We start from the raw sequence: 14335 nt of genomic DNA, 5'->3' as shown, positions 1-14335 counted from the left end.
CCGATTGTGCATGGTTTTGAACAAGATGACCTGAATATTTTTATCCGATTTGCCGATATATTCTTATATTCGATTACACGATAAAATTAACATTTAACATATAGGGAAGGGTTTGGTGTTTTGAAATAATATTACAATAGCCGATATATTCGTTTAGCCGATATACGATTAGGTGGAGTCTACTGTATTGAATTTTGAAATATTTAGTTGAAAACAACTAAAGAAGTAATTTATCTAAGGAATTCCTAAATTTAAAACATCAGCCAATCTGATCTTATCCGTTGAAGTAATGTGTGCTGAATATTTTGTCATGAAAAAGAAACCCAGTGATATACTGGATAATATAGTTACCATTGAGGATATGCTAGCTTTAGTGCTTCAGGAATTACAGTTAAAATTGTTTCTATAGGATGATGTGAAAGAGGCTCAATCTGAGGTGACCAAACAGAAGGAACTTCTTAAGGCTTGTAATAAAGATATCAACAAAAAGGTGGACGAACAAAAACATCTAACAAAGGAACTACACACGTCTGAACTGAAGATACAGGAAATGGAACATAAAATAGCCAAATACCAAACAGATTCTAAAACGGCTGCAAAACAGGTAACTATACAGTTAAATGACATTCAAATTTATAAGATAAGATAGTCTTAACTATTAAAACAGAAAATGGATTATTAAGGCATATGACATATGCATACAGCAACATTTCAGAGAAAAATAAAATGCTGATTTTATGAAACAAAATAATTAGTTTTGACTCGCAACATATTTGTTAATTGAGATAGAACATTCAAATAACTATCAGTTGGTTCACGTGTTACAATTTGTTTTTAAACAAATAAAATTTATTACTTCAAATTATGAGGTTTACTTGCATGTGAAAGTAAATATATAGAAACAAATAGCCAGTTACAGGTGTCTTAGTGTAAAACAAATGTCTTATTTGACAGATGGATACTTTATTAAATAATATGTACAATAACCTGGATGATAGTTAATTACAAAATAACTTTGTTATTTGACAGGATGATAGTGAATTACAAAATAACTTTGTTATTTGACAGGTGGATAATTAATTACAAAATAACTTTGTTTTTTGACAGGTTGATAGTTTATTACAAAACTATGATTGGATAGCTGATGAGAAAAAATACTTTGGACAGCAAAACACAGCTTATGATTTTAAAGCAAATGATCCTAAGGAGGCAGAACGAAGAATTCAGAAACTTACAGATACAAAAGAGAAATTGTCTAAAAGTGTCAACATGAGAGCTATGAACATGTTAGGCAAGGCTGAGGAACAGGTAAATAGTATTTGATGAAATGAATTATATATAGATTTGGAGGAGGGGACAGACAGATGGATTGGTAAGAGAAGGAGAATCTTGTAAACAAAGTGGAAGTTTTATGAATTTTTTAGAGAACATGTAAGAGTAATGGAAAGGTAAAGAGAAAGAGGGAAATTTAGATGAATCTCTGTCATACTTGAACAAAGTTTCATAATCTAATAGGATTCCATTTTATTGCGTTTTATTTGTGGAACAGACTACCAACAAACATGGTCCAATGGCCAAGATGGCTGCTGTTTCTCTTAGTTTTTAAAACTGGTTCAGGCAAAAGTGTAAACTTTTTTTCTATAAACTATTTTAATGGTAGAAGTGAGTACTTCATATACAAAAAACTTATACAGAAGCTTTTTATTGACCAACTGTAAATAGGATGTTACTGTTGATTATATATTTTTAAATGAGTGGGAAAAAAAATTTAAATCAAAATATTCATCTGCTATTCTCACTTGTCAGTGGATTTCTATGGAATTTAATTGAATACCTGCATTGTATTTTTTTCCAGTATGCAGATTTAATGAAGAAAAGAAAGATTGTACTGAATGATAAAGCTAAAATAGCTGCTGTTATTGCTGAACTTGATCAGAAAAAGAATGAGGCTTTGAAGAAGGCTTGGGAACAAGTTAATAAGGTCAGATATCAGAAAAATAATAATGAGGCTTTGAAGAAGGCTTTGGAATAGGTTAATACGGTCAGATATCAGAAAAACAATGAGACTTTGAAAAAGGCTTGGAGATAAGGTCAGATATTATTAGAGAAAAAATGAGGCTTTGGGACAAGTTAATATTGTCAGATATGAAAAAAATAGCTTGGCTTCGAGAAGGCTTTGGAACAAGTTGATAAGGTCTGATATCAGAAAATAATGAGAAAACTCCCATCTTATAGGATCACTTCATCAACATCTAATGGTTTTGAAGGACAGAAACCTTTGGTAAAATATATTTTTTTTCAAGTGTAAAATTACCACCATCTCAATGTGAACAACTTAAAATGTTAATGGCATATGGGGCAATACTCTCTGAATGCTTATTTCTATTAGATATACAAATCAGGACATCATATTTTTTTTTATTATTATGTATGAATGTATTTGCTTATATTTAACAGGATTTTAGTTCAATTTTCTCTACATTGCTGCCTGGTGCCAGAGCCAAGTTATCTCCCCCTGAAGGTCAATCTGTATTAGATGGGTTAGAGGTCAAAGTTGGATTTGGTGATGTGTGGAAAGAATCTCTCAGTGAATTGAGTGGTGGACAGAGGTAAGTCACCAACCCCTGTATGTCAGTCTTTATCAGATTGATTGGAGGTAAAAGGGGATTTTTTGAATTTTGCATCTCTATCAACTTGGAAGTAAAGGTTCCAGTAAAATTTTATGTTTGGAAAGAGTTTGAAATTACTCATTAAATTAAGAGGTAGGAAAAGGCATTTATCTTGCCTCCAATAAGCTACTAGGAATATCATTTGTTAAAAGCGAACACATGTATATTTAATACATGGTCAGTGCAAGTTATATTTAAAATACATAACCAGTGGGTTATTTTAAATACAGTACAAATCATTACATATGCAACACCAGATTCCATGTAATTATTTTATCAGTACTTTTGTATGTAATTTCTGATCATATCATTGTTTAGCGACAAGCAGTTTGCAACCCATTACATGTAATTTATTGCAGTAGCAGTAATAAATATTAAAAGATTTTTTTTGGTAGAGGTAATAAAGATAATTGCTACAGGCTTACATGTAAAAAATGAACCATTATCATATAACTTAACCAAAGACATAAAAGAAATAATAAATGTAAGTGGTTTGATAAGATATCACAGCTTACCTCATTACACGTAGAACTGTTATGATATCTGATGTATTTATATAGTACATTGTATTTTCACCAGAATGTCATTATATGTAATTGGATACCCTGCATTTATCATGCTTTCCCATTATTTAATGTAAAATTGCTGAAAGACCCCCTTCTTAATTATAGAAATATATCATTTTATATCCCCCCCACCCCCAGAGGGGCATTATGTTTTCTGGTCTGTCCCTCCATTGCTCATAATATCTTGGGTTGTAAATTCAACATACTCCAGCTAACGTCCTTGTGCTGTATCTAATACTTATCAAGTGTGGTTTATACTGTAGAACTTTTACGGTGACTCTTTTACCTAAGAGTGTTTCAACAGATATTCTTTAAAACTTATCTACATGTAGCTACTCAGAAAGGGGTGGGGGTTACTTCCTATATACAAGGTGATAGGATGTGCCGCTGGAATAGGTCACATTTTCCAGATTGAAAATATGTGAATAGGTGGGGGAAACTATCAGAAATATATGATAAGGTCAATTATTTGCTAATTTTTCTTCGTCTGTCATCTCTCTTGGTGTTTCTGGCTGTGTTTTTGTCCACAAAATGCAAAAGGAAAAGGCAAATTCAAATTTGAAAATAGCTGTAGAACAGTTGTTGTGTTATCTGAGTATCTTACACTATTGTTTTGTTAAAACATCTCTATCATGCCATTGTTTTAAAAAAGTATTTTCCAAGCATCTATTACTTAATTATTCAACTTCTATCGTTTAACTTTTTGGAAAGAAATACTTTTTTTTAATTTATAAAAGTGTTGTAAGTGAAATTTTACTGGATAAAATTACTTCAGTTGAACTGAAAAAAATGAAACTTTGTCAAAATAGTACCACACTTTTTCAAAAGTTACGATTTGATTATTGTCTATAAAAAGGTGCAAGACCTACCCAGCCCATGCATGTACAGTCGGTTGGACTATATGTATATTTCTGAGAGAGAGAAAAAATGTATGGTGGACATTATGCGTACCGTTCAAGGACATACACATATGGTCTGGAATATATATATATATATGGTGGTGAAAATGCTGCAATTATTGGTCAGTGTATTTAACACCACCACAATACTTGCCAGATGCATCTTCTCCCTATAGGTTGCACTGTTGTAAATCACAAAATGCATTTTTCCATAGGAACCTCATTTATCCTCTAATACTGCCCCTCTTTAACTATGAAGGGCTGGAAAAAATATTTCTGGAATAAAAAGTTCACATTCTCTACTTTTTTTTTTTAAAAGATCAAAAGATTGGGTTGTGTGACATATTTTCAACATTTATAGGCCTCCAAATCCTTAGTGTTTAAGCTTTCACTAAGACTTTGTACTACCCTCCCTTAAATTAGAGTCAGCAATCCAGATACTGGTAAAATTCCAAGGTTGTATCTCTATGAAATGAAAAAAGATGATCATATCTGGGAACCAGTAGGTAAACAAAACAAGATATTAATGAAGATTAAATTATTCCCCAAAATAGGTGTGGTTTGTAAATCAGCTATATTTACAAAGTGCAACCTATAAAATGTTGTTGGTAAATAGATATTTTTTCTTTCAAACTGTAGCTAAATGATTGCAATTAAACAATATCTCTTAAAATTAGTCAAGAATGTTGGAGAAACTTCATTCTGTCTATTGTAATATATATTAAAATATAAAAATGGTCATAAGAATATGGCGATTATGAACAAAAATGTTAATAGGCCATTTGTTAAATCCTGATAGTACACAGGTCTATGTTACATTTCACACCATGACAAAAAAGATAAACCAAAGAAACATATGTAAAAAATGTCTATTCATGTGTCATTTTATTTTTTTGCAATATCTAAATCATTAAGATACTGTAATATCACAGCTCATTAATGATTTTTATACGACCGCAAACAAATTTTTGTGGTCGTATATTGGTATGACGTTGGCGTCGTCGTCGTCCGGCATCGTCCGAAGACACATTGGTTTTCGCACTCTAACTTTAGTTTAAGTGAATGGATCTCTATGAAATTTTACCATAAGGTTCAATACCACAAAAGGAAGGTTGGTATTGATTTTGGGGATTATGGTACCAACAGTAAAGGAATTAGGGGCCAAAAAGGGGCCAAAAATAAGCATTTTTGTAACTTCCAGACATAACTTGTGTGTTGGTGTATGGATCTCTCTGACATTGTACCACAAGGTTCCATATCACCAAAGGAATGCTGGGATTGATTTTGGGGGTAATTGCCTCAAAATTTTTGGGAATTAGGGGCCAAAAAAGGGGCAAAAAACAAGCATTTTTATAGTTTCATGACAATAACTTGTGTGTAAGTGTATGGATCTTTCTGAAATTGTACTACAAGGTTCCATATCACAAAGGGAAAGCTGGAATTGAGTTTGGGGGTAATTGCCGAAAAGTTTAGGAATTGGGGGCCAAAAAGGGGCCAAAAATAAGCATTTTTCTAGTTTCCAGATAATAACTTGTGTTCAAGTGTATGGATCTCTCTGAAATTGTACTGCAAGGTACCATACCACAAAGGGAAGGCTGGGATTGATGATGGGGGTAATTGCCTCAATATTTTAGGAATTAGGGGCCAAAAAGGGGCAAAAAACAAGCATTTTTCTAGTTTCAGGACAATAACTTGTGTGTAAGTGTATGGATCTTTCTGAAATTGTACTACAAGGTTCCATATCACAAAGGGAAAGCTGGGTTTGTTTTTGGGGGTAATTGCCCTAAACGTTTAGGAATTTGGGGCCAAAAATCACATTTTTCTAGTTTCCAGACAATAACTTGTGTTCAAGTGTATGGATCTCTCTGAAATTGTACTGCAAGGTACCATACCACAAAGGGAAGGCTGTGATTGAGTTTTGGGGTGATGAATCATAAGGGGGTTCAAAAAATTTGGGGGATTTTTTTTTTCTTCCTTTTTTTTCTTTTTTTCCTTTTTTTTTTTCTTTTAAAATTTTCCATTTTAAGTTGGTTATTTCTGATTTATATTCAAAAGCAAACAATAATGATATGGTAGGAGATACACACCAAACAGGATGTGTAAATAATTATATAATAAGTATTGTGCAATAGCAAGAAATTTTCAATTGCACAGTATTGCACAATAGCAAGAAATCTTCAATTGCACAGTATTGCGCAATAGCAAGAAATCTTCAATTGCACAGTATTGCGCAATAGCAAGAAATATCCAATAGCACAATATTGCGCAATAGCAAGAAATTGTCAATTGTTCAGTATTGCGCAATAGCAAGAAATACTTAATTGCACAGTATTGTGCAAAAGAAGATACTTCGTATAAATTGCTTATTTCTTGACCAATTTCAATGGGGTTTTATTCTTGAATTCTTGGGGTTCTTTAATTTGCTGAATCTAACCGTGTATTTAGTTTTTGGATTTTGGGCCCTGTTTTTAAACTGGTCCACATTGAGGTCCAAAGGGTCCAAAATAAAACTTTGTTTGATTTCATCAAAAATTGAATTATTGGGGTTCTTTGATATGCCGAATCTAACCGTGTATTTAGATTCTTAATTTTTGGTTCCGTTTTCAAATTGGTCTACATTAAGGTCCAAAGGGTCCAAAATTGAACTTAGTTTGATTTTAACAAAAATTGAATTCTTAGGGTTCTTTGATATGCTGAATCTAAACATGTATTTAGATTTTTGATTATGGGCCCAGTTTTCAAGTTGGTCCAAATCAGGGTCCAAAATTAAACTTTGTTTGATTTCAACAAAAATTGAATATATGGGGTTCTTTGATATGCTGAATCTAACCATGTATTTAGATTTTTGATTTTTGGGCCCTGTTATCAACTTTGTCCACATTGAGGTCAAAAGGGTCCAAAATTAAACTTTGTTTGATTTCATAAAAAATTGAATTCTTGGGGATCTTTGATATGCTGAATCTAACCATGTATTTAGATTTTGGATATTGGACCATAATAGGTGAATGTCCAATTTAAAATTTTTAAGTCATAGACCACATTCATTCTGTGTCAGAAACCTATGCTGTGTCAAATATTTAATCACAATCCAAATGCAAAGCTGTATCAAGCTTGAATGTTGTGTCCATACTTGCCCCAACTGTTCAGGGTTCGACCTCTGCGGTCGTATCAAGCTGCGCCCTGCGGAGCATTTTATTAAGTACTAAATTGATTTGATTTCTTGATACTATCCAGACCTTAATGGAGCCTTAAGATTATTTTGAGAGCTTTTTCTTAAAATCTTGATACTAGAATTGAAGTACCTTCAAGGACAGACAATATAAAGTGAACTGAAGCAATTAACTTTCTGTTTATATCTAACAATCTAAAACAAAGATATTATGACATGTATATGAACTGCAGTAGCAAATAATGAATGCATGGGGTTAATTATGTTACAAACTGCATAAATATGGACTATCAGACAAGCACGAGAAAAATACCTTCAATTTATTTAGGAGTTTATCAGAAGAAATTTGGTATATTGCAAACTGAAAGACTTAGCTGTGTGCTACGATATTCAGTCAAAAATTTTAAAATTAGTAATATAAACATGACTTGAAAAAGTAAATTTTTCAATTTTTTGCAACTTTACATGTGCAACTTTCAGATACTTACAGAAAATGTCATTAAAATAAATTTTTATCTGAAGACAAAAATGTGATTTAGAGACTTGCAAAAACAAACAGCAATATGACTTTAAACATATTAAAAAAAATTGAAATATCCTGAAATTATCCATATTTACATAAAAGTGTTTTATCATTTACAGCACAATGTTCAGATTTTGACAATCAAACCAGTGTAATCAACACCATAAAGCAGAAATTTGACTTCTCAAAGAGCGTCTCTGATAAAACATTTAGATAGTATTGTTTTTCTATTAAATTAGAAGATATATCAAGAATAAACCACCCAAGTGCGAGAGGTGACCCAATTAAGTTCAGGTTATATTCTGCATTTTCCATCAAAGTGAAACATTTTGCATCCAAAAATAGTTGAGAAAAATCAAATAAAGGAAAACTCTAAATAATGGAAAAATATGTAAATGAACAAAATCATCATGCTGCCTTTACAATGATTTTTTTTTTAATTCTGCATTTACTTTTAAAAATACTACAAAAAGTTAGACCTACATTTTGTTTTTTATTACAACTGTGATTATAAATGTGTTATTTTTATATATTTTTTATATATTAAATGTATTACTTTGACACTAATGGGGTGTATAAATGAATAGAATATGTGTCATATATAAACAGTTTGTCTGTCATTAAATTTTCTTTATTCAGAGTCTGTTATACTTTGGAAGGAACCTTTACATAGTTACTAATTAACATCATAAACAGATTATTTTAAATGTTACTGTAGTACATGTAGTATTTTGTGGGTCTGGTGGTATATTGGTATACAAGTGTGTTGGTATGTGGGTCTGCTGGCATTTATGTTTTAAATAGAATAAAGAATGTCTTCATATGGAATCAGCTAGTTAATTCAGCATCAATGCTACTGGCATTGTAAGAGCCAAACAAAAAGGCAAAGTTTTATTTCATTTGTCCCTGATGAGTTTGTAGAAATTTACAAAAATTTACAAAAAAGGTGAATAATTGAATTTAAAGGGCTAATTCCTCAAGGAGTCAATTGTACAATCAGAACTTACTAGTTTTCCAACATGTCCACTGCCCCCCCCCCCCCCCCCCTTTTTATTTTTGTGTTTATTTTTGATTTGAAAATATTCTTTCATATTCCAACTTGATTTAACTTATTTTCACTTATTCTAACTCTTATCAATGTGATTTAACAATAACAGTAGCTTATATATGTTTATAATAAAGGGGTGTCCACTCCAATAATGCCTGTGGGTTTTCCCTGAAGTTAAACGTTAGGTAAAATATCAATACAGCTGTGAAAGTGAAAAAATGGTTTAATATAAAGGATTTTGAGGTGGTAATATGCATGACACCTAGTCCCATCCATATGTGTTTCAATGGAGTAACAAGGTTCTTTTTTTAGATGAATTAAAGGAACACTCTGTATATTAGATTCCTTTAAATGGCAATGTATACTTCATTATAACCCAAAGAATGCTAGTAGTTCTCTGATTGCTCCATTATCCATGATCATGTTGTCTTCAAACTCTCGAGAAACGATAGTGGATAGAGTGTGTGATATTATTCAAGTTAACTCCATTATAAAACTTGAGGTATTGTGAGTACAGCTGAAGAAATTAAACCCCTCCCCTTGCAAAGTCCATGTTTCTGTATTGGAAACCCAAATTAATCTTTACCATAACATAAAACATGTAAAATAAGAGGTGCACAATGGCTTTATATGTTAAAGAATAGAAAAAAACATTGAATTATAATAAGTGGTTTAGGAGTAGTTTCAGATACAAAATGGATACCCCTATTATAAGGCAATGGCAAAGTCAATGTTTTTGAAATAGAAACCTCAAAAATGATTTTGAACAAAAACAGAATAGGAGGTGCACAATGGCATTATATGATAAAGAATCGGAGAAAGTTTCATTAACTTATAATAAGTGGTTTAGGAGGAGTTGCGGATACAAAATGGGTACCCCCATTAAGAAAAGATATAGTAAAAAGCATACAAGGGGAATGTGATAGAAATACAATATTAAAGTATTCACTTAAAAGTTTAAGAAAGTCACATTCACATGCTAATGGAAGACTTAAATCATTCAGTAGTAAATTTTGCCACTTAGTAAAAGTCAATGCTATAAAGAGATCAAATTGAGAATGGAAATGGGGAATGTGTCAAAGAGACAACAACCCGACCAAAGAGCAGAAAACAGCCCAAGGCCACCAATGGATCTTCAATACAGCGAGAAAATCCCGCACCCGGAGGCGGCCTTCAGCTGGCCCCTAAACAAAAATGTGTACTAGTTCAATGAAAATGGACATCACACTAAACTCCAAAACATATAAATGAACAAAAATTAAAAAAACATACAATACTAACAAAGGCCAGAGGCTCCTGACTTGGGACAGGTGCAAAAATGTGGCGGGGTTAAACATATTTTGTGAGATCTCAACCCTCCCCCTATACCTCTAGGCAATGCAGAATAAAAAAACATACAGCAATACGTACAGTAAAACTCAGTGTAAAAGAAGTCAGAGTCCGATGTCAGAATAGGTAAAAAAGAAACTAAGCAGAATGACAATGATACATAAATTAACAAAGGACTACTAGCAGTTACTGACATGCCAGCTCCAGACCTCAATAAAACTGATTGAAAGATTATGTCTTTATCATATGAAAATCAAGCACAATCCCTCCTGTTAGGGGTTTAGTATCATGTTTTATGATAACTGTAGAGGAAGGGACTTGTTATTGTCTGTTTGCTACTGACCATTTACTGACTATTTAGATATTTATAATAATTAGACATAGATCTTCATACTTTCTCTGTTTTACTTCCACAAATAATGCACATGCATGGTAAGTATATACCTAATTAGTTAAAATTTAAAACATTTTAAGGACAATAAGATCTTCATACTTTTTCAGTTTTACTCCCACATCTCCAATTGTTACAAATTTTTTTTCAACATTCCATTCACTCTCCTGTCTCATTTACAGGTTCATTCTTTTTGTCAGAAATCTAATTGCCCACTTGAGATTTAATACCATTAAGGTTGTTACTATCTGCAATTTATAAGTTTTATGTGGAATATCATTAAATTGTACTTTTTATCTGGATGTTGTTAGGAAGTAAAGACAATGCAATAAAAAAATAACAAAAATTTAAACTTAAAACAAAAAAAATGAATTCAACCTGTAGCAAGTCAATGTATAGAAGGCACAAACCATTTATTCTGGTGGAGTTGGGCTTTGAATTTTTATGCTGAATAGGATATCTTTTGTACATCATTTCAAAAATTATTTTAATCTACCATCCTACTCAGATAAGATTTTACAGCAAAATTTTCTGAACGCTTGATTTAAAAAAAAAAACATCATTAATCTTTTATATTTTGAATATAGCATCCCTAAAATCAACCGTTTGCTGACTCACTGCACTGACACTGGCTATTGAAACTTGGGTAAATAATTCAGACCACATTTGACAGCATCTGAGATAAATAAAAATTAAACACATTTCCTCTCTATGAACAGTGTCAAGTAAAACAAGATATCATTGTAACAAGATGCTGTTACGAAAGTCTCCCAAAATAACAGCAATTGAATTCCCCTCCCCCTAAAAAATGTACCCCCAAGAACCTGTATAATGTTGGAAATGCCTTGAAATGTCTTTTTGGAAAAGCCTTCAAAAAAAATTTGGGCAGGGGTTCCCCAGACCTCGGCTTACCTGCCAGGTCTGGGGGTCATGCGCCCGATATAAGTATGCTGAAAAAGATATAATGGAAATACTATTAAAAGTCTACAAATGAAGCTTTATTGTATCCCCCAGGGCCTGTATAATGCTGGAAATGCTTTTAAATGTGATTTTGGAACACCCTTCAAAAAAATTTGGGCAGGGGTTCTCCAGACCCAGGTCTGGGGAGCATGCGCCCAATATATGTATGCTGGAAAAGAAGATATAATGAAGAAGTAACACTGAATAGTGCTGAAAATGTCACATGTCAAGCAGAATTTATCCCCCCCCCTTCTATAGTAAACCTTACCCCTTTTGGCCACCCAAAAAATACTTTCCCTCCCACATATTGCAAAACTTTAACCCCTAAGGTCATCTAGGAACATAGGCCTACAATACCATGAAGTACTGTAGAGTTGCAGCTGACGGTTTGCTATGAGAAAGAAGTAGAAGAAAAAAATAATAATAATAATAACTAGATTTGCCATTGCAATCAATAGCGGATGGCACCCTGGCCACCAATTGTCACTATAACGCCATCCACTTTGAATCTTTTAAACAGCGAATGCACATATATGTATTACAACACATCTTTCTATCAATTTTTAGAAAGTTTGGAGCATTTTTTTATTTTTGACATTTTTGCTGTTTCCATGGTAACGGTGGCCATTTTGAAAATTCCAAAGTCAAATAGCACATCTTCATATACCAGGTAACACTTCTGTAAAGTTTCATAAAGTTTTGAGTATTTCTATTTTTTTTGCATTGTTTCCATGGTAACAGCAGCCATTTTGAAAATTCCAAAGACAGATGCCACATTGGCACATGCCATCTTACATAACAGTAAAGTTTCACTGGGTTTGATCTAATATTCTGTGAAAAACTGCTACGTTAATGTGTTTTCCCATTGGGTTCAATGTTAAACTTTTCCCGTTTCCATGGCAATGGCAGCCATTTTGGAAATTCCAAATACTGTTTGCATATCTATACATTCCAGGCATTATTACCATAAAGTTTCATTAAGTTGGGTCAAAAAATATAAAATTTACAATGATTTATAAATTTGAAAAAAAAATCACATTTTTGCAGTTTCCATGGAAACGGAAGCCATCTTGCACATTCCAATGTCAGGTGCACAATTTCACATGGTGGGTCACATTATGACATAGTTCCATCATTATCAGTCCAGCCATTTCAAATGGACAAATCCTTGGTTAAATGTTCAAGAATGTTCCATTAAAATTTCGAGTTTCCATGGAAAACGGTGGCCATCTCGCACATTCCATTCAGGTGCACAACTACACTTGGTGGTCTTCCTTATGGTAAAGTTCCATGAAAATTGGTCCATACAATTCCAAGAACTAGTCTGGTAAAAAATGTATCCACCCCCAATAATAAGAAAAAAGAGAAACGTAGAATAACAATATGTCACCCCAACTCCGTTGAGGGTTCCATAATAATAATAATAAGACCTGAGCAAAACCAATAAGTCTCCAAATTTTGTTTGGGAGACTTAACTAGAGGTATTGTGAGCAGAGCTCACGAAATTATACCCCCACCCCTTGCAAAGTCCATGTTTCTGTGTGGAAACCCAATTTTTTTTTTATTTTACCATAACATAAATTAGGTGGTGCATATACATAAGGCATAGGCGTAGTCCATGTTTTGAAAAAGAAAACCCTAAATATTATTTTTATCAAATATCAAAATAGGAAAGTGCACAATTGAATTATATGACAAAGAATCTGAGATAGTTTCAGTAGATTATAATAAATGGTTTAGAAGATGTTGCATTTACAAAATTGGTCCCCCCCCCCCCCCCTTATAAAAAAAGATCCCCAAAACAATTTTGACATAAAAAAAAATAGGAGGTGCACAATGGCATTATATAATTCAGAATCTTGGAAAGTTTCATTAAATTGAGATAAGTGGTTGGTTTAGGAGAAGTTCAAATACAAAGGGTATCCCAATTATAAGGCAATGGCAAAGTCCTTGTTTTGGAAATAGAAACCCCAAAAATGATTTTGAACAAAAACAAAATAGAAGGTGCACAATGGCATTATATGATTGGGAATCTGAGAAAGTTTCTTTAAATTATAATAAGTGGTTTTAGGAGGAGTTGCAGATATACAATTGGTACCCCCATTATAAGGCAATGGCAAAGGCCATGTGTTTGAAATAGAAACCCCAAAAATGATTTTGAACAAAAACAAAATAGGAGGTGCACAATGGTATTATATGATTGAGAATCTGAGAAAGTTTCATTTCATTCTGATAAGTGGTTTAGGAGGAGTTGCGGATACAAAGTGAAACATATTGTACCGAACGGATGAACGAGCAGATGAACTCCCCCATCACTATAAACCTCTGCTTTACAACAGAGTTGAGTGGTTAATACACCTGCTTTCACCTTGGTGACGCAGGTAAAAACACGTTCATTTCTATAGTAAATTCACTTTTTTTTTCTCATATTATAGTAGATTACTGCAATTACAGAAAAAATTTACTGTTGCTATGATAGGGTACATCCTTATCTACTAAAATTCTTTTTATCTAAAAACTACTTGCATAAAACTGATAAAAAAAGTCGAGGCTGATAAATAAAACATCTGATTACATGTAATATTATTTTTATCTGAAAACTACTTACATAAAACTGATATGAAAAGTGGACGCTGATATAAAAAAAAACATCTGTTTACATGCAATATGAAAGTAGCTACTGACTTTGTTTGACATGTAACTTATTGTATAATTACATGTCATTCTGAAACAATGATAAGGAAATCACATGTAATCTGAAAGATTTATTACTGAAGGAGA

General features: G+C 32.6%; 1 protein-coding gene across 3 annotated transcripts in view; it reads left to right on the top strand.

Moving 5' to 3' along the window:
- Positions 1-14335, top strand: part of LOC127737407 (structural maintenance of chromosomes protein 2-like) — a 77974-nt gene that overhangs the window by 44961 nt on the left and 18678 nt on the right. For all 3 annotated transcript variants that reach the window (XM_052248062.1, XM_052248070.1, XM_052248078.1), the window contains exons 19-22: positions 410-604; positions 1108-1308; positions 1856-1981; positions 2458-2609. In XM_052248062.1, coding sequence (XP_052104022.1) covers positions 410-604; positions 1108-1308; positions 1856-1981; positions 2458-2609 — 674 coding nt within the window. The remainder of the gene's footprint in view (positions 1-409; positions 605-1107; positions 1309-1855; positions 1982-2457; positions 2610-14335) is intronic.

The sequence above is a fragment of the Mytilus californianus genome, unplaced genomic scaffold (genome assembly GCF_021869535.1).
Source record: "Mytilus californianus isolate M0D057914Y unplaced genomic scaffold, xbMytCali1.0.p SCAF_1, whole genome shotgun sequence".
In the NCBI taxonomy this organism is placed as follows: Eukaryota; Metazoa; Mollusca; class Bivalvia; order Mytilida; family Mytilidae; genus Mytilus; species Mytilus californianus.
This window is presented reverse-complemented; position numbering and strand designations above follow the sequence as displayed.